This window comes from Arachis stenosperma, chromosome 9, assembly GCF_014773155.1.
Source record: "Arachis stenosperma cultivar V10309 chromosome 9, arast.V10309.gnm1.PFL2, whole genome shotgun sequence".
Lineage (NCBI taxonomy): Eukaryota > Viridiplantae > Streptophyta > Magnoliopsida > Fabales > Fabaceae > Arachis > Arachis stenosperma.
The window spans coordinates 147,185,055-147,205,876 of record NC_080385.1 but is presented as its reverse complement, the minus strand read 5'-3'; the positions used below and the strand labels follow the sequence as shown (position 1 = coordinate 147,205,876).

Sequence of the window (20,822 nt, the reverse complement as noted above, 5' to 3'; positions counted from 1 at the left end):
CTTGATACAATCCGGTACACTTGTCAGTAGTTTGTGATTTTGAAATTCCGTATCAGGTGGCCCTTCGGGTGCTGAGTCAACGTTGGTGTATTAATGTGGCCATCTTTTGCCATGCTTGGATAGTTCCAATGGCTACTTGGCTAGGTGACATGGATACATTCCCATTTAAACCCAATTTGGTCCCTCCTCCAAGAATTCAACCATGAGACCTTCTACATCGACGACAACCTCTCTTCCCTCCTCAACCCTGATCAGTTTCGTCGTGATTGCTTCACTCAATATCGTGACATCAATTCAATGGATCCGTCAGTCACAATGAAGGTCATAAACTCCTCGCTGTCTTTTTCTCCTTGGTCTGAGGCGATGCCGCTACGCTCAAACTCGACAATGACATTTTTGGTGGAGGAGCCACCATCAACGGTAGATTCAGACTTTTCCTCCCCAAGGGAACCTACTCCCTCTCTTCACGAACGAAGCTATTGTGCCTTCTCTTGTCGACATTGGAATCCAAAGCTTAGATTCTCTGCAACTAGAAAACCATTTTCGTCTTCGTCCAGCTCTAATAGTAGTACCTGTTCACTCCCTGCAATGTTAGAATCTATCAGCAACTTTCCGTGACCGAAAACTGAAGATTAGGTTGTGCACTTCGTACACCTTAGCCTTCCACTCTCCAATGCTTTTCGTCTTCTCCTATCACCTCCAATTCGTCCTTCCTACTAGCTTTTTCTTCGTGACAACCATACCAAGAATAACAGAGCTTTCAGATCTTATAGGTATCAGATGGAACAATCTTAAATGCGAAGGGAATAAAAGGAGATCTCTATGTAGAACTCACGCATGCGGCAGAGGATGACGATGGCACGGGGAAGGCGGCGGCGCCACTTGGACCACGCGTTGTAATGATGTAGGCAGAGGAGAACAAACATGATCTGGACAGTAGCCATTAGAAGGTGACTGGATAGAGCTCTTTGTGGCAGTATTATCACCTCCCATCATGGTTTCTCAACATCAATAATAAAAAGATGAAGAAGAAGACAAAAGAGATGAAGAAGAAGAAGGAGGAGGAGATGAAAAACACTAAAACAAGCACCTCGAATATTTAAAATTAGGATTGTATATTGGGAGAGGGACCAAATTGGGTCCAAATTAGAATTTTGATTGTCCAACACAGCACAATATGGCCACATCAGCACTCCAATGCTGACTCAGCACCAGAAAGAACACTAGAGACTCTTACGATGTCCGAAACTTTATCTATCTATAGGACCACTAGTGAAATTGGGATCTCGAAAATCAAATCGAGCAATTGTGTAAATCTCAAGGATCACTATGGAAATTTACTTGGTATAATTGAGTAAGCCTTAGTGTAAACCCCGCTAAAATCGGTATATAATTAGTCAATAAATCGAATTTCCAATAGGAAAATTAAATACGCAAAACTGATATCAAAATAAGATAGAGCTCATCGAAACGAGAATTTTGATACCAATTTCGAAAAGTTTGGCCCAAGATTGGGCCGGATGGGCCGAACTGGTTGAACCGGACCCAAAATGGGCCCAAGGCCCAACCAAACCCAATCCATTAAAGAGGCACAGCTTCTTATTTCCCTTCTTCTTCATTATTCACGCTGGGAAACATTCTTAGGGGGAAGAAGAACACAAGCAAAAACCTAACCCTCACTTTAATTTCAAATCCATGTAACTTTTGATCCAGAGCTCCGATTGACGAACCGTTTGCGACCACACGTTCACCGCAACGAGCTCTACGAAACCCATGGAACAATTTGGTAGGTAACTCATTATTTCCTTCTCAGCCAGCTTCTCCTAATTTCGGAAATTTATGAACAATTAAGTTAAAAATTGTTCAATTCTTGTGTTCTAGGTTCAAGTTAGCTTCCGGAACTTGTGGGCTCAAGCTATTGAGCATATGGGTATGGTAAGAACACCCTAACCCTAGCTCAATCTTGTTTTAGTAATGGAGAACTGAAATTAGAATATGTATATGTATTAGGTGTAGATTAAGTGGGTATATATGCATTGGGAATATTTGGAGGCTTGTTGGTGATCAAAGCTTAGTTTGTGGCTGTTTTACTTGAGCTTGAAGAGGCTGTACTTTTGTGTTAAGAAGCTGCCTTGGGTGAATTAAGTGATTGGCCAAGGTATGGTTTAAGTTTCGTACGTTTAATATTTACGGTGTTGTGAAAGCTTAGGTTAGAGGTACCATAGGATAAGTTGAATTGTTTGTTGTATTTAATGATTAGCCTTGTAATGTTATTAGAATAGATTTGTTGGTGGATATATATATTGGAATTATGAGGTGTGGAAGTTATTAATAATGTGTTCTTATATTTATTTATGATGGATTAGGATTGGTGTTTGTTAATAAGGATGTAGAGTTGTGTTGTGGTGGTATTGCATGTGCTGTAACTAATTATGTAATGATCGGAATTGCATGAGACTAAATTTGGGTTCTACTTGGGAATATAAGGAACTAAACTGGAAAATTTAGGACCTTTTTGTTAAATAATCAATTTATGGCAATTTTTTTAAAGTTAGGTTGTTAAATCTGTCCTGCAGCAGAAAATGTCAAACAGGGCAGCAACTTGTTTGTCTTGCTGCGACTTCTACGAGTTGAGTTTTGGAGCGAAACCAATTTTGTTATAAAATTTGATTAATTTTCTTTATTTCTCTAAAACTTCATAATTTTAAGAGTTGAGGATTGGGAGTTGTGAGTTTTTGAATATTGGTGGTCAGAGCTGAAAAGAAACAGATTTCAGCAAGCTATGCATCAACTTCCAATGCTTGTAACTCTTAGAATTGAATAGCAATTGGGTTGCAACCAAGACACACTTGTTTCTGGATGAGATATAATTTTCCAAACTAAAATTTAGCTTAATTGGAGTTTTTTAATAAAAGTTATTCAAATTGAAAGGTACTAAACTTGTTGGTTTCTAAAACAGATTTTGACTCATTTTTACTTAACTTCCAGGTAAGGTAACTTCTTCATTAAAAATAGTATTAACTCAGAACCAATTGATAAAGAAACCTGGATGAGTAAAGTTTAACTACATAAATTTTTAAAGTCATTGGATTTAACTTGAATTTTATATTGAATTTTGAATATCACATGCTGCTGCTGTTTTTCTGGTTTTATGCACTGCAGAGTAGTCACGGTTTTTCCTTTATTCCCGAGGCTAGAAAAATCAGAAAATTATGATATTTAATTTGTTAGAAAGCTTATTTCAATATGAACGCCTGGACATAAAGTTTGTGCAATTCTGAGTTCATTTGCTATATTAGAAACAGAAAAGAAAATGGAGTGTCGAGGATGTCTTAGTGACAGTCATGAGTTCGAGAAGTTAAAGTGCAATCCTCGTGTGATGTGATTGACTTAATGTTGGAGTTGGGTTGATTTTAAAGATTATTCGATATTAAGAAGTTTGAGAAGAATTTGATAAATAGTTTGGTCAGGACCTGGAAAATGTAATCAAGATGAATTATAAGGGAATGATGATGAAAAATGTGAAAGGGAAGTTGTTAACAAAAGGAGTTAACATGCCATGGCTTGATGAATGATTAAATAATGATTATGATTATGAAATGGCTTATGAATGATGATATCTGAGATACGAGTTTCCCTGGGTAAAAACCGTGGCTCGCCACCACGTGTTCCAGGTTGATTCTCGATACTCTGTTAACCCTACGTCGTAAGGGCGACCGGGCGCACATAATTTCCCGGGTATGGATAGCCCCCATTGAGTGATTATATGATGAATGTATTTGAAATCTATGCATAGACTCTTGGGGATGCGCGACGAGGGACAGTCTAAGGTTTTCGGACTTGTCGGGTTGGCTGGATAACCGACAGATGGGCCCCATCAGCCATAGGACAGACATGCATCATATGCATTTGTTTGCTTTGATTGCTATGCATTTCCTGGGTTTGCCTAATTGATATATATTACATGCTATCTGTTATACTTGCTATTTGTGCTATCTGCTCATTACTTGTGCGTGACCTTGTTTGGTTGCTTGTCTCTGTTGCATTGTGAATGATGGAGGGATGGAGGAAAGGGAGTGTTAGATTAGGATTGAAAATGAAGGATTAACCACATGAACATATTTCGGTTCGGTGGCTATTATGATTTAGGTTCGGTGGCTATGGTGATTTCGGTTCGGTGGCTATTATGATTTAGGTTCGGTGGTTATGGTGATTTCGGTTCGGTGGCTATTGTGATTTCGGTTCGATGCAAGTATGATTTTCGGTTCAGTGGTTTGCTGTTAGGTTAAGTTTGAACTTGAGTAAGTTAGGCAGATTTAGAATACCTACCCCTGTTTATGGCTTCTATTTTAGTGCTTAAGTTGGATAATTGAATAACGGAGTTCTAGGATTGCCTATGGCATTCTCAGGACCGTATTTCTTATGCGCGTGGCACTTTTACCATGCTGAGAACCTCCGGTTCTCATTCCATATTGTATTGTTGTTTTTTCAGATGCAGGTCGAGAGGCTCCTCGCTAGGCGTCTGGATTCTGGAAAGCGAAGTAGTTCTTGGGTGTATTTTGGGTTCTATTTGTATATATGTATATATATGTGTAGCTTACTCTCCAAGTAACTTATGTATGCTGCTACTCTTAGAGATTGAGGGAGAGATAGGAGTTTACTTTGGTATTTTGGTATATTTTGGGGACACTTATGTATGTTTATATGTATATATGTATCCTCCGGCCAGCCTTAGCTTCGCAGGCTGAGTCAGAGGCTAGTTATGCTGTTCCTTGGCTTTTCTTTATCCCTTCGTTTATTGTTCTATCATATTCCTATTAGGTTCCTTCGAACGCAAGTAATTCGATTTCCCGAGAATTGTGCTTTTTATCTTGCGATTTTGTTTTGCCGTTTTTCAAGGCTCCTAGTTATGTATCTCTTTTCTTATTATTATATATATATAATTCTATTTTTAGAGGTCGTAATATCTTACTATCTCAATCTTATGACTTAAGCATAAGATTTAGTATAGTAGGGTGTTACATTATGGTATCAGAGCAGTTCGTTCCTATAGAGCCTGAGGGACGGATTGATTATGCCTCTGGGCATACTCTGGGTGTCTATACATGCTATTTAGGGTATCTAACTGATATACGAGGCATGAATGCTCATGAGCATGCATTTGGGACTTTGAAATACTAAACTTGAGATATTGAGACTGATCACCTTGATATCACTTGTTTAGAGTAAACAAAAACCAAATGGCATCTCGTAGGCGCTGTCGTGAGCGTAAGCAAGGTCGAGGACGGAGAGCTGATGAGGTGACTATACCGGTAGGTAGTTTAACCGATATCGTGACCGCAATGACGAGTGTTGTTGCTGCAGTTGGCGCCGTTGCTGCTGCGACCATCCGAGTGATGGATGGGATGGAATCATAAGCTGGAACTGGCAACGATAGTGATAATGAATATGAAGGTGGACATAATATTCTGAATACATGGGTGCCAGCAGGTTATCCGGAGCAAGTTAACACGGGTCAAACAACGGGAGAAAGCTCAAGGAGAACTGAGGTAGCAAGGAATAATCGCCAGGAACCCTTCACAAAGAAAAAGGGAAAAATTACACCTAGGAGCCAAAATTTCAAGAAGAATCATTTTGTCGCTTCACATTCTCAGCGCCGGAACAATGACCGAAGGAACGATAATCGTTCGGACCCAAATTCAGAAGGGCAAACTAGTGCTCAACCGGGTGACTTAAGGTGCTCAAGTTGCAAGAGGTACCATCCAAACAGACCATGCAGGGCCGGATTAGGCGTATATTACAAGTGCGGGAGGCCAGGGCATATGTCTTGGAATTGTTCGTACAGAGGAAGCCGGGATGCAACCGAACCCGATTTTCAAACCCGAGGTAATTATGAACTAACAGTTGAATTTTTAATTTCCTTGCCTACCATTGATATGTAATGTTCCTTCGTGACGCATGACGAGTTTCAGTAATTATGAGGTCCAAGTCGATGATTAGTCGAAAACTATTGGTTGTTGAGACGGAGTAACATTGAGCTATCTTAGAGGAGTGGTTAGGCTTGTGAAGGTTAATGATTAAGTGATGTAGTGGAAGCAGGTTAGACCGTATCATGGAAGCAGGTTGGACCATATCTAAGGAATCAGGAGTGTTGAGGGCTATGCGGAGTTATTGTTCAGAATCCAGTGACGGCAAAACTTTGAGGAAGAGGAATAGAGCGAATTCAATCTTTAGCTGTTAATTGTTAAGAGGTAAGTGAAGATGAAACAAATCCCTATACGAGAGAGTTTCTAAGACAATTCTTGGAGGTGTGTCAGAACTTCTATTTCAGAGAGAAAGCGAGTTTGCGATAGGCTTAGTACCGGAAGCCGAATTAACTTCAATCGCACCACAAGTAAAGACATCATCATAATCGGTAGAATTTAGGATTGAGTGGAAGGGAGTACTAGAAGAGGGAATCACCTAACAAATTATTTCTTTGTGGGAAGCATCGGTTATGCTGGAGAAGAAAGAAGAGAATGGTAGGAAACCTTATGCAGAGAGAGTGTGCTAACGAACCTTCGCGACTCGATCTAATCCTTCTTTTGAAACCTACATTGACATTAGATCCGGAGCTTTTCCTAAATAGCTTGACTACCTTTCTAACTTTACTCCTTGTGCACATGAATATTGTTTCTTCCAGGATGAGTCTGAGCTTGTCTTGGTATAAACGCGTAATCCTTGAATCTTGTACCCTCGCTATGACTAGAGTTGCCTTGTTCGCAAACCATGTTCTTCAGAATCAGCTGAAATTTCTTTGACTCTATACGCTCTGTTATCTCTACCAAGGGTCTTTAATTTGAACTCTTTTCTTGAGATGCACCTAGGTTCTTCTCCTTGTGCATTTCATTATTTCGGTATAATCCTGATTAACCGTGTACAAGATTCTCTTTTTTAATCGTTACGAACACCGTTTGTATTGTTCATTCATTTTTTTTTAAGCTTAATGTCCTTTTGAAAATTAACTCGAGCCTATATTAGTATCATGTATAAAGTATAGCTACAACTATTGAGATGTTGATTCCTTAAGAGCAAGACTTTTGGATACGAAAAATGAAGCAGGTAAGCATGCGCCCCAAAAAGAGTTTTGGAGCATTAATTCTTGCAGACCACAAAGCCTATGATTAGTTTAATACGCTAGAAAATACACCGGTTACATGGATACCCGAATATGAAGAGAACTTTCAAACTCCAAGAGAAGGATTAACCCCAAATCCAATAATCAGGATACCCAAACTTATTTAACAACTCGGAATTAGTGCGATGCATTACCAGAGGGGTTTAGGATACGTGTAAATACAACATCGTAAAGTGGTAACAGATGCCCTGAGTAAGAAATTTTTGGGAAAATGCTTGGATATTAAGGATATAGATAAAGGAGTCAAACTAAATCTATTGCAGTTTTAAAACATAGCAAAGACGAAATGCAGGAAGCGTGAGGGGACGATAAAGACCTACCGAGAATGTCGAAGTCTGGCAAACGAAAGGGAACTAAGAAAAGATTTATATGTTTAGTGTCAAAATAGAGATCGTAGAGTCAAGGACTTAAGGAGTGCAATAACAGTGATAAGGAGCTACTAAGAGAACCGAAGCCGGCTGAATCAAGAAGACACCATGAGAGGGTTATGTGTCGAGATTAGGAGTTAGAGTGAGAAACTGTTGTCCGAAGAATGCAAGAGAGGATTTTTGAAGTTACCTTGGGGTTTCTAAGACGTATCACGAATTCAAGAAGATATTTTGAGCCGCCAGAAGTGAAGAACAAAGTGACAATCCATGTGATTACATGTTCGACGCATGAGAAAGAAAAGAGAGACCACCAGAAACCATGCGAATGCTACAACTGTCAAAAATTCAGCATTAAAGGTAAAAGAGAATAACCATCGACTTCATAATAGGTTGCCGACGACTAGAACAAAAGGTGATACTGTTAGGGAACTGTGGATCAAGTGACCAGGCCCGTTTTGCCCATTGGAGTAAACCACTTCTTGGGGATATCAAAGAGACTATACATCAGGGAGAAGGTGAGACTTCACAGTATGCTAAACACATTTGAATTAACCGAAAACTGGAATACCAAACGTCTTAGTTCCTGAATTTGACAGCCAAAACAACGGAGGAAGAGTGACACAAATCTAAGTTAGAATTCTCACTATGAAAGCCGACAAAAGAGTTAGGCAGATCTAAAAAGAAGACTTCTCAAGTTGGAAGGAAGAGGATACCTATTTCTGAAGATCACTTCAACGAACTAGAATCGGATGATCAATCAAAAACTAAAAAGCTAAATCCCCATCACATCGGACCAGTGGCGTATAGGATCGCTTTACTATCACAATGTTCGAACCTGCATGATGTGTTTCACATATTACAGCTTCATAAATACACTTTCGACCCTAGTCATGTCCTACAACTAGAATCAGTCCAAGTAAGAGAAGGTCTGACGCTTCCAGTAACTCTGGTTAGGATTGATGATACTAGCATTGAACGTTTACGCGGGAGAGAGGTTTTCTTAGTGAAAATAGCTTGGTGTTGGGCTGGTATTGAAGAATACACCTAGAAGCTTGAGACAGAGATGCGGAAGGACTACCCACACCTCTATTCAGGTAGCGCACTCTGAATTTTGAGGACAAAATTCCTAATTAGGTGGGTAGGATGTAAACCCCGCTAAAATCGGTATATAATTAGTCAATAAATCGAATTTCCAATAGGAAAATTAAATACGCAAAACTGATATCAAAATAAGATAGAGCTCATCGAAACGAGAATTTTGATACCAATTTCGAAAAGTTTGGCCCAAGATTGGGCCGGATGGGCCGAACTGGTTGAACCGGACCCAAAATGGGCCCAAGGCCCAACCAAACCCAATCCATTAAAGAGGCACAGCTTCTTATTTCCCTTCTTCTTCATTATTCACGCTGGGAAACATTCTTAGGGGGAAGAAGAACACAAGCAAAACCTAACCCTCACTTTAATTTCAAATCCATGTAACTTTTGATCCAGAGCTCCGATTGACGAACCGTTTGCGACCACACGTTCACCGCAACGAGCTCTACGAAACCCATGGAACAATTTGGTAGGTAACTCATTATTTCCTTCTCAGCCAGCTTCTCCTAATTTCGGAAATTTATGAACAATTAAGTTAAAAATTGTTCAATTCTTGTGTTCTAGGTTCAAGTTAGCTTCCGGAACTTGTGGGCTCAAGCTATTGAGCATATGGGTATGGTAAGAACACCCTAACCCTAGCTCAATCTTGTTTTAGTAATGGAGAACTGAAATTAGAATATGTATATGTATTAGGTGTAGATTAAGTGGGTATATATGCATTGGGAATATTTGGAGGCTTGTTGGTGATCAAAGCTTAGTTTGTGGCTGTTTTACTTGAGCTTGAAGAGGCTGTACTTTTGTGTTAAGAAGCTGCCTTGGGTGAATTAAGTGATCGGCCAAGGTATGGTTTAAGTTTCGTACGTTTAATATTTACGGTGTTGTGAAAGCTTAGGTTAGAGGTACCATAGGATAAGTTGAATTGTTTATTGTATTTAATGATTAGCCTTGTAATGTTATTAGAATAGATTTGTTGGTGGATATATATATTGGAATTATGAGGTGTGGAAGTTATTAATAATGTGTTCTTATATTTATTTATGATGGATTAGGATTGGTGTTTATTAATAAGGATGTAGAGTTGTGTTGTGGTGGTATTGCATGTGCTGTAACTAATTATGTAATGATCGGAATTGCATGAGACTAAATTTGGGTTCTACTTGGGAATATAAGGAACTAAACTGGAAAATTTAGGACCTTTTTGTTAAATAATCAATTTATGGCAATTTTTTTAAAGTTAGGTTGTTAAATCTGTCCTGCAGCAGAAAATGTCAAACAGGGCAGCAACTTGTTTGTCTTGCTGCGACTTCTACGAGTTGAGTTTTGGAGCGAAACCAATTTTGTTATAAAATTTGATTAATTTTCTTTATTTCTCTAAAACTTCATAATTTTAAGAGTTGAGGATTGGGAGTTGTGAGTTTTTGAATATTGGTGGTCAGAGCTGAAAAGAAACAGATTTCAGCAAGCTATGCATCAACTTCCAATGCTTGTAACTCTTAGAATTGAATAGCAATTGGGTTGCAACCAAGACACACTTGTTTCTGGATGAGATATAATTTTCCAAACTAAAATTTAGCTTAATTGGAGTTTTTTAATAAAAGTTATTCAAATTGAAAGGTACTAAACTTGTTGGTTTCTAAAACAGATTTTGACTCATTTTTACTTAACTTCCAGGTAAGGTAACTTCTTCATTAAAAATAGTATTAACTCAGAACCAATTGATAAAGAAACCTGGATGAGTAAAGTTTAACTACATAAATTTTTAAATTCATTGGATTTAACTTGAATTTTATATTGAATTTTGAATATCACATGCTGCTGCTGTTTTTCTGGTTTTATGCACTGCAGAGCAGTCACGGTTTTTCCTTTATTCCCGAGGCTAGAAAAATCAGAAAATTATGATATTTAATTTGTTAGAAAGCTTATTTCAATATGAACGCCTGGACATAAAGTTTGTGCAATTCTGAGTTCATTTGCTATATTAGAAACAGAAAAGAAAATGGAGTGTCGAGGATGTCTTAGTGACAGTCATGAGTTCGAGAAGTTAAAGTGCAATCCTCGTGTGATGTGATTGACTTAATGTTGGAGTTGGGTTGATTTTAAAGATTATTCGATATTAAAAAGTTTGAGAAGAATTTGATAAATAGTTTGGTCAGGACCTGGAAAATGTAATCAAGATGAATTATAAGGGAATGATGATGAAAAATGTGAAAGGGAAGTTGTTAACAAAAGGAGTCAACATGCCATGGCTTGATGAATGATTAAATAATGATTATGATTATGAAATGGCTTATGAATGATGATATCTGAGATACGAGTTTCCCTGGGTAAAAACCGTGGCTCGCCACCACGTGTTCCAGGTTGATTCTCGATACTCTGTTAACCCTACGTCGTAAGGGCGACCGGGCGCACATAATTTCCCGGGTATGGATAGCCCCCATTGAGTGATTATATGATGAATGTATTTGAAATCTATGCATAGACTCTTGTGGATGCGCGACGAGGGACAGTCTAAGGTTTTCGGACTTGTCGGGTTGGCTGGATAACCGACAGATGGGCCCCATCAGCCATAGGACAGACATGCATCATATGCATTTGTTTGCTTTGATTGCTATGCATTTCCTGGGTTTGCCTAATTGATATATATTACATGCTATCTGTTATACTTGCTATTTGTGCTATCTGCTCATTACTTGTGCGTGACCTTGTTTGGTTGCTTGTCTCTGTTGCATTGTGAATGATGGAGGGATGGAGGAAAGGGAGTGTTAGATTAGGATTGAAAATGAAGGATTAACCACATGAACGTATTTCGGTTCGGTGGCTATTATGATTTAGGTTCGGTGGCTATGGTGATTTCGGTTCGGTGGCTATTATGATTTAGGTTCGGTGGTTATGGTGATTTCGGTTCGGTGGCTATTGTGATTTCGGTTCGATGCAAGTATGATTTTCGGTTCAGTGGTTTGCTGTTAGGTTAAGTTTGAACTTGAGTAAGTTAGGCAGATTTAGAATACCTACCCCTGTTTATGGCTTCTATTTTAGTGCTTAAGTTGGATAATTGAATAACGGAGTTCTAGGATTGCCTATGGCATTCTCAGGACCGTATTTCTTATGCGCGTGGCACTTTTACCATGCTGAGAACCTCCGGTTCTCATTCCATATTGTATTGTTGTTTTTTCAGATGCAGGTCGAGAGGCTCCTCGCTAGGCGTCTGGATTCTGGAAAGCGAAGTAGTTCTTGGGTGTATTTTGGGTTCTATTTGTATATATGTATATATATGTGTAGCTTACTCTCCAAGTAACTTATGTATGCTGCTACTCTTAGAGATTGAGGGAGAGATAGGAGTTTACTTTGGTATTTTGGTATATTTTGGGGACACTTATGTATGTTTATATGTATATATGTATCCTCCGGCCAGCCTTAGCTTCGCAGGCTGAGTCAGAGGCTAGTTATGCTGTTCCTTGGCTTTTCTTTATCCCTTCGTTTATTGTTCTATCATATTCCTATTAGGTTCCTTCGAACGCAAGTAATTCGATTTCCCGAGAATTGTGCTTTTTATCTTGCGATTTTGTTTTGCCGTTTTTCAAGGCTCCTAGTTATGTATCTCTTTTCTTATTATTATATATATATAATTCTATTTTTAGAGGTCGTAATATCTTACTATCTCAATCTTATGACTTAAGCATAAGATTTAGTATAGTAGGGTGTTACACTTAGAGTCAGTTTGGATAGGTTCATAAATAATTTTTTTTTTTACTTTTAACTTATAAAAGGTTATAACGTTATTGTTTGGTGCAACTTCCATAATTAAATTAGAACTTTTTTTTTTTTAAAAAAAAGCTGTTTTAGTACTTATGAAAAAATTAAAAAAATGATTTCTCTTATAATAATTTTTTTATTATTTTTCTTTTAAAATAAATACTTTTAGGACTAAAAAAATCAAATATAAAATAATTTATTCATAAACTACTTTTAATATAAGTTTTTTTTGTTCCTCACAGTATCCCTAACCCAACAGATCAAAAGCTAAAACTTTATTGAAACTCCCAATACTTATTTAAGCGGACGAAGGAATTGACTACTTAACTAACTTAAATTAATTAATATAAATATTTATTATTAAACCATTTTTCAAAAATAAACTTAATTAAATTATTTAGCCATGATGGGCCGTACTCCATCTTCGTTCCTTGCTGGACAAGGAAATGAACTCGCTTTAAATCAAAACAAAAAAAAGAAGGAAATGAACTCTCCGAGTCGCTGTCGCTCAACACTCGGCTGTTACACCATAATTTGAAATTTCAAAGTAACAACCGCACTGCATTCTTTCCACTACTACCCCTTCGCTTCGTTGCCGTTTGCCATGGATATTAGGTTTTCCTTCCCTTACTCTCCGGCGGAAACCGCAAAGGTCCGAGCGCTTCGCTTCCAAATTCTCAGCCCCGACGATATTGTAATTCTTCTCAACTCAAATCATAATGCTTCTTACTCGAACGAACCACAATAATCGTGATCGTCTTCTCATTCATGTTGTTATTGTTCTCGTTGCAGAGGCGAATGTCTGTGGTTGAAATCGAGCATGGGATTGAGAACCCAAAGGTTGGAGGGTTAAGCGATCCGCGCCTTGGAACCGTTCATAAGAACATCGATTGTGACACGTGTGGGGCTGATATGGATCACTGCCCGGGGCATTTCGGTCACTTGGAGCTCGCTAAGCCAGTGTTTCACGTCGGTTTATTGAATACTGTCCTCGCTGTAATGCGTTGCGTCTGCTTCAACTGTTCCAAAATTTTATCCGGTCAGGTATCTTCTTCTTCCACCACCATCTCCCTTAGTATCAGTTCGTTTCACTGTGTATGTGATTGTCAAGGAAAATGTTTATGTTATCCAGATTCTTGTTTAGTTTTCTGAGTTAATTTGGGAGTAATAAGACGATTGGTGGAAAGTGGTTTGTCTAGTTGAGTACCGCTAGATAGTAATTTAGGCAAATATGTCGAATAATCTGAATTTTCAGCTATCAACTTTGTACAAAGACAACGTGAGTAATATTGTAATTCTCGTGGACTTAGCCGGTGCGTTTAGTTTTATTCTTCGGAGGCTTATAAGTACATCGCAAAATTTCCTCAGATTACTTGGTACTTGTTATTGCTTAAGAACCTATTATTCCAAAGCAGAAAATTCTTCAGGACCTACTTGTCCTATTACTAGATAATTTTGTATGTGGGGGAAGTGAATTTTATGGTGTACTACTTTAAGCAGAACAACAAAGAGTTTAAGCAAGCTTTGAAGATTACAAACCCAAAAAGTAGGTTGGAAATGATGGTGAATGCCTGCAAAAACAAAAGCTTTTGTGAAGGTGATGACGGAGATTTTGAGGATCCTATTAGAGAGCGTCATGATGGCTGTGGTGCTCGGCAGCCCGAGTTAACTATTAACGGTATGAAGATGATTGCGGAGCATAAAATTCCGAGGAAGAAAGAGATTCTTTCTGCTGAGAAGGTAATTGATTCATTCAAGTTCTGAATTTCTAGCTAGTGCACATCTATTTTGATCACTAAAGAGACACTTACATAGTTGGTAACATGTTAAATCCATTGAAGGTTCTTGATATTCTAAAGGGGATAAGTGATGAGGACTGCCAGTTGCTGGGCTTGAATACTCAGTATGTACGTCCTGAATGGATGATTTTGCAAGTTCTTCCAATTCCTCCTCCATCCGTGAGACCTTCTGTTATGATCGACACATCCTCTAGGATTGAGGCAAGTGTTAACTCTTGTCTTGCCTTTATCTTAATGTGTTCACTGTTTTCACATGTTCCACAGGTTCTTAATTTAAATTCAATTATCCCTTGTCAATGTGAATGATAACTGATAGCATTTTCATAGACAATTTTGATCATCAATTATGTTATTTCAATTATTGACTTCTTTTTTTCTTTGTTGAATCTAGGACGACTTAACTCATCAGTTGGTCAGGATTATCAGGTCCAATAAGAATTTGAAGTCACATGAGAGTAATGGATCACCTGCGCATGTTATTTCTAAGTTTGCTCAGTTGTTGGAGTTTCACATTGCCACTTATTTTGATAGTGCGTTGCCTGGGCTCCCGAGAGTATGATATTGTTCAGACACCTATTTTAGTACTGATATAAGATATGTTTCTGTTATAATAATTCATTTTGGGAACTTTATATAACATTCACAGGCTGCTAAAAAAAGGCCTATCAAATCAATATGTAGCAGGCATAAAGAAGATGATGGTCAGATTAGAGGAATGTTGGGGAAAAGAGTTGATTTTTCTGCTCGAACACTAATTACACCAGACCCCAACATTAATATTGATGAAGTGGGAGTACCACGGAGTATTGCTTTGAACCTTACACACCCAGAGACTGTAACTCCATATAACATCACAAGGTTGTTATATGGATATTCTTTTCCTCTTGCTTATCTTTTAATGCATTTTCAATCTTTAACTAAATGAAAAATTAAATTTTTATTCCTCAAATAAAAAACAGGTTGAAAGAACTTGTAGAGTATGGACCTGATCCTCCACCTGGGAAAACTGGTGCCAAATACATCATTCGTGATAATGGGCAAAGGCTTGATCTCAGATATTTGGAGAAAAGTAGCGATCTCCATTTGGAGATTGGATACAAGGTATTTGCCTTTAGACAATAACAACTTTAATTCTTTATGGTTTCTTCTAAGCCTTTTAATAGTTCCCAATGTTGTGGTTTTAGGTAGAACGTCATTTAGAGGATGGAGATCTTGTACTCTTGAATCGCCGACCCAGTCTTCACAAAATGTCTATCATGGGGCACAAAATCAAAATCTTGCCTTATTCTACGTTCAGGCTTAACATGTTGGTAACTAAACCATATAATGTAAATTTTGATGGGGATGAAATGGATATGCATGTTCCTCAGTCATTTGAAACCAGGACAGAGGTGTTGGAGCTCATGATGGTGCCTAAATGCATTGTGTCACCTCAATCAAATAGGCCAGTAATGGATATTGTCCAAGATACACTTTTAGGATGCAGGAAAATCACCAAGAGAGATACCTTCATCACGAAGGTAATGTACAGTGAATTTTTATATTACTGCAGTTTACTTATATGTCACAGTTCTTGTACGAGATATTCAGAGGTCTGATAAGATTTTGTTATGTTTTGATTTTTTAGGATGTTTTTATGAACATTCTGATGTGGTGGGAGGATTTTGACGGGAAAGTTCCTGCTCCAGCAATATTGAAGCCAGAGCCATTGTGGACTGGAAAACAAGTTTTGAATCTTATCATTCCCAAACAAATAAATTTAACTGGGTATTCTAGCTGGCATGATCATATGGAAAGTGGTTCATCAATAACCCCTGGGGATACTGTGGTCCGAATTGAAAAAGGGGAACTACTTACTGGAACTCTTTGCAAAGAGACACTTGGAACATTTACTGGACGTCTCGTTCATGCCATTTGGTATGCAGCTACAAAATTATCAGACAAATATTTCTACTTGAGTTTGCTAGCATCTTTTGATTACCATAGTCCATTTACCTTTACAATGGAAAGCTCGGTGAATTGTTCTTGATCCAAACTTTACTACTAGCAGTCTAGCCACACTGTTAAATATCTAATATTATAATGTCATAAAGTTCCTTCTGATATAGTTCCGTACTTCCTTTCTTCTTAGTTCACCCCAACTTATTATTGGCTTGATTACAGGGTAGATGTTGGTCCTGATGCATCTCGTAAATTTCTTGGTCATATTCAGTGGCTTGTAAACTACTGGCTTCTGCAGAATTCTTTCAGCATTGGAATTGGTGATACAATAGCTGATGCGTCAACTATGGAGTTTTTTAATAGGAATATTTCAGAGGCAAAGAAGAAAGTAAAATACTTGATCAGGGATGCTCAAGAACAGAAGTTGGAAGCTAAACCTGGATCGACAATGATGGATACACATACACTCGAGAAGAAAGTGATTGATGTAATTCAATTATATTGCTTGTGACTTTGCTATATTGTTGAATACCGCATTTGGTTGAATTGATTTTTTATGTTATTGGATATTTTAGGTGCTGATACAAGCTCATGAAGATGCCATAGAAAAAGAGAAGATGAGTTTATCTGAGAGCAATAATCTGAAAGCAATGGTGACAGCTGGTTCCAAAGGAAGTTTTATCAACATATCTCAGATGACTGCTTGTCTTGGTCAACAGAATGTTGAGGGCAAGCGAATTCCATTTGGGTTTACAGATAGGACATTGCCGCATTTTGTAAAAGACGATTATGGGACTGAAAGCCGAGGCTTTGTGGAGAACTCATATCTCCATGGGCTAAGCCCGCAAGATTTCTTTTTCCATGCCATGGGAAGTAGGGAAGGATTTATCGATAATGCAGTGAGGGTATATGAAACTGGATACATCCAGAGGCAGCTTGTGAAGGCTTTGGAGGATATCATGGTCAAATATGATGGAACTGTTAGGAACCCTTTAGGAGATGTCATACAATTTCTCTATGGAGAAGATGGTATGGATGCTGTTTGGATTGAAACACAGAATCTTGATTCCCTGAAAATGAAAAAGTCAGACTTCAATAGGACCTTTAGGTATGAGTTTGATAATGAGAACTGGAATCCTAGTTACATGCTTGAAGGGCCTATTGAAGAATTGAAAACCAGCATAGAGCTTCGTACTGCACTTGAAGCTGAAGTTTTAAAGCTTGCGTGTGATAGATGTCAACTTGCAACTGAGATTACTTGTAACAGTTCTCTACCACTGCCTGTTAACCTTAAGAGGCTTATCAGGAATGCTCAGAAGGCTTTCAAGATTGACTTTCAGAAACCTTCTGATATGCACCCACTGGAAATTCTAGAAGCTGTTGATAGGCTGCAGGAGAGACTCAAGGTTGTTCCTGGTAATGATCTTGTGAGTCAAGAAGCACAGAAGAATGCTACTCTCCTATTCAATATCCTGTTGCGCAGTACTCTAGCCAGTAAAAGGATTCTGCAGGAATATAGGCTTTCCCGTGAGGCATTTGAGTGGGTAGTGGGAGAGATAGAATCAAGGTTCCAGCAGTCACTTGTAACTGCTGGGGAAATGACTGGTTGTGTGGCAGCACAATCAATTGGTGACCTTGCTACTAAATTGACTCTCGAAACATTCCATTATGTTGGTTTAGGTGCTAAGAATGTTACACTTGGCGTTCCCAGGTTAAGGGAAATCATTAAAACAGCTAGGAGAATCCAAACGCCTTCCTTGTCTGTGCATTTGAACCCTGGGTCAGGTGTGACTTCGGAAAATGTTAAGAGAGTGCAGTGTGATTTAGAGCATACTACTCTTAGGAGAGTGACCCACACTGCAGAGGTGTGGTACGATCCAGAACCAATGAGTACGATAATTGAAGAAGATGTTGATTTTGTGAAGTCCCACTTTGAAACGCCTAATGAAGAAGTTGCTCTCGAAGGAATCTCACCTTGGTTGCTTCGCATAGAACTGGACCGTGAGATGATGGTGGATAAGAAGTTGAGTATGGCTGGCATTGCTGAGAAGATCAACCTTATGTTTAATGGTGATTTGGAATGTATTTTCAATGATGACACTGCTGAAAAACTTGTACTTCGTTTCCGAATTATGAATAATGAAGCTCACCCAGGAGAGATACAGGATGGTTCTGCTGACAGCGTTTTCTTAAAGATAATAGGAAGCAACATGCTGAGTGAAATGACCTTACGTGGCATCCCAGGCATCAACAAGGTTTTCATGAAAGCCATTGATGTTCAGAAGTTTAACGAAGAAGACGGTCTCCAGAATCATAAGGAATGGATGCTTGAAACTGAAGGTGTCAACCTGTTGGCTGTAATGTGCCATGAACATGTTGATGCAGCAAGGACTACAAGCAACCACTTAATTGAAATTATTAAAGTCCTTGGAATTGAGGCAGTTCGGCGTGCTCTCCTGGATGAATTGCGGGCTGTCATGTCTTTTGATGGATTTTATGTCAATTACAGGCATTTGGCGTTGCTGTGTGATACAATGACTTATCGTGGGCATTTGATGGCAATTACACGCAATGGTGTCGACCGGAATGATGCTGGACCAATGATGAGATTCTCATTTGAAGAGACAGTCAATGTTCTCCATGATGCTACTGTATATGCTGAAACTGATCACTTGAGGGGTATCAGGGAAAATAACATGTTAGGCCTGCTTGCACCCTTTGGCACTGGACAATGTGCTCTGTATCCCAATCAAGACATGCTTAAGAATTCTAATGAGCTCCAGCTACCTAGTTAAAATGGATGGCGTGATTTTCGCATTCTTGCGGCACAAAATCTCCTCTATATAAGCCCTACATCACCAAGTTATAGTCCTACTTATCATATTTATTATTTACAATATCAGTTGTGTGCAAAGTATACTTCATTGGCATTTTCTTCAGGTAGCCATAGTTTGTCTACACAAATACATAGTCTCACATCTATCTATCTATCTATCTTTATTATATAAAAGTTGATATAAACTTATTTTACATCGAGTTTAAATCGTATTTTTTTCCTATAATGAAGGCATGTCAGCGACGTTAATTACAAGAAATCAACCAATTATCCCTTAGTAAAAGATTTTTAAAAAATAAAAAAAAATTATCTATTATTATTCAATTAAAACATAAAGTATTAATTAAATACAATAAACACACTTTAAAAGTGTCATAATAATAATTATAAAAAATTTCAATCATAAATGTTAAAATTCTACAACTTATATATATATATATATACTTTTTTTTTTTTACTACTATATTATTTTGTCTACTTATACATGTTACGTAAGACACTTATTATTTTTTTTTTTTAATCTCTCATACCAATTGATAAAAGTTCTTCTGAATAAATTTAAATTTGGCACATTTTCTTAGTAACTATATTCAAACATGTTAAGATTATAAAATTAATTCATAATTTTATACTATATTTTTGGTACTTTTATTTTTATTAATTTTTTTTAACCCAAGTAAATTTAAATTTGACACCTCTCCTTACTAGATATATTCAAATATACCAAAATTATAAAATTAATATATAATTTTATATTATATTTTTAGTGTTTCTCATTCTTATTCATTTTTTTCTAACTTTTTTCTTTAATTATTTTTAAACCAAAGAATACTATATAAGAAGACAAAGTATGACAACTAAAATAAATGAAGATGTAATTTCCTACAACTCTCCTATAAAAGATTTATGTCTTTATTAAAAATAAATGAATTTAAATTCTTAAATAAATTATATTTCAATTTGTATTATATTTTAGTTGAATAATTTTATAGAATTATATATAAATTATCAAATAAATGTTATGTAAAATATTTTTAATATAAAACACTTCAAATTTAATATTAGTTTATATATTATTTAATCAACATCTAAATAATATAACACTTATTAGAATACACAATATATTATAATTAATTTATCTATCCTCAATCTAGTTACAAAAACTTACAATGCATAAGCGAATACACATTCTTTTGTATTTAGAACTTCTTGGGTTGGTTGTAGAAACTAGAAAATGTTGTGATAAGGATGAATGATGTGGATGACCATTTTTTATGAGACTTAGTTTACCAAGGGTGATTGTATTTAATATAGTTTGAAAAAGTAAAGTCTTCCACATGTATAAATAGGGGCATAGACTGAAGCTTTTGATACACACACAAGCAATAAACAACTCTCTCTCTTTTATGTTGCAATACTTATTTCTCTCTCTTTATATTTTATACTTGTTACCTTTTCTTTATTTATTTATTTAGTTATTTTATAACACGTTATCAGCATGAAGCTCTAACGAAATTTTAGAAAGACTTCAGGTAACAAATTTTTATTATGTTGAAGCTCTTTCATCTTGAATATAATGCTTTTGATATATCTGGAAATAATTATTTATCATGGATACTATATGTTAAAATCTATATTGATTCAATGGATCTTGGAGATACCATTAAGGTTGAAAATAATACATCCCAGAAGGATATAGCCAAAGCTATAATTTTTCTTCATCGTCATCTTGAAGTATGATTGAAAAATGAATATCCGACATTAAAAGATCCTATAGATTTGTGGAAAGACCTTGAAAAAAAGTACAATCATGTGATACTTCCTCAAGCCCGATATATTAGAGAAAACTTTCT

At 37.2% G+C, this 20,822-nt stretch overlaps 1 protein-coding gene and 2 long non-coding RNA genes across 3 annotated transcripts; all 3 read left to right on the top strand.

The window, feature by feature from the left end:
• Positions 1 to 1,478: 1,478 nt before the first annotated feature.
• LOC130951699 (uncharacterized) lies at positions 1,479 to 4,846 on the top strand. Its single transcript, XR_009074071.1, has 4 exons — positions 1,479 to 1,786; positions 1,882 to 1,935; positions 2,011 to 2,158; positions 4,493 to 4,846. It is a non-coding gene; the product is annotated as an uncharacterized LOC130951699 (long non-coding RNA).
• Positions 4,847 to 9,001: 4,155 nt separating this feature from the next.
• On the top strand, positions 9,002 to 12,169 carry LOC130951615 (uncharacterized). Its single transcript, XR_009074038.1, has 4 exons — positions 9,002 to 9,109; positions 9,205 to 9,258; positions 9,334 to 9,481; positions 11,816 to 12,169. It is a non-coding gene; the product is annotated as an uncharacterized LOC130951615 (long non-coding RNA).
• Positions 12,170 to 12,901: 732 nt separating this feature from the next.
• LOC130951439 (DNA-directed RNA polymerase II subunit RPB1-like) lies at positions 12,902 to 19,115 on the top strand. The gene is made up of 11 exons (XM_057880089.1): positions 12,902 to 13,087; positions 13,186 to 13,437; positions 13,894 to 14,133; positions 14,235 to 14,393; positions 14,584 to 14,745; positions 14,839 to 15,050; positions 15,152 to 15,293; positions 15,377 to 15,712; positions 15,820 to 16,109; positions 16,356 to 16,620; positions 16,709 to 19,115. Exons 1-11 carry the CDS (start codon positions 12,998 to 13,000, stop codon positions 18,926 to 18,928), a joined length of 4,368 nt encoding a protein of 1,455 aa, XP_057736072.1. The 5' UTR covers positions 12,902 to 12,997; the 3' UTR covers positions 18,929 to 19,115.
• Positions 19,116 to 20,822: the final 1,707 nt, after the last annotated feature.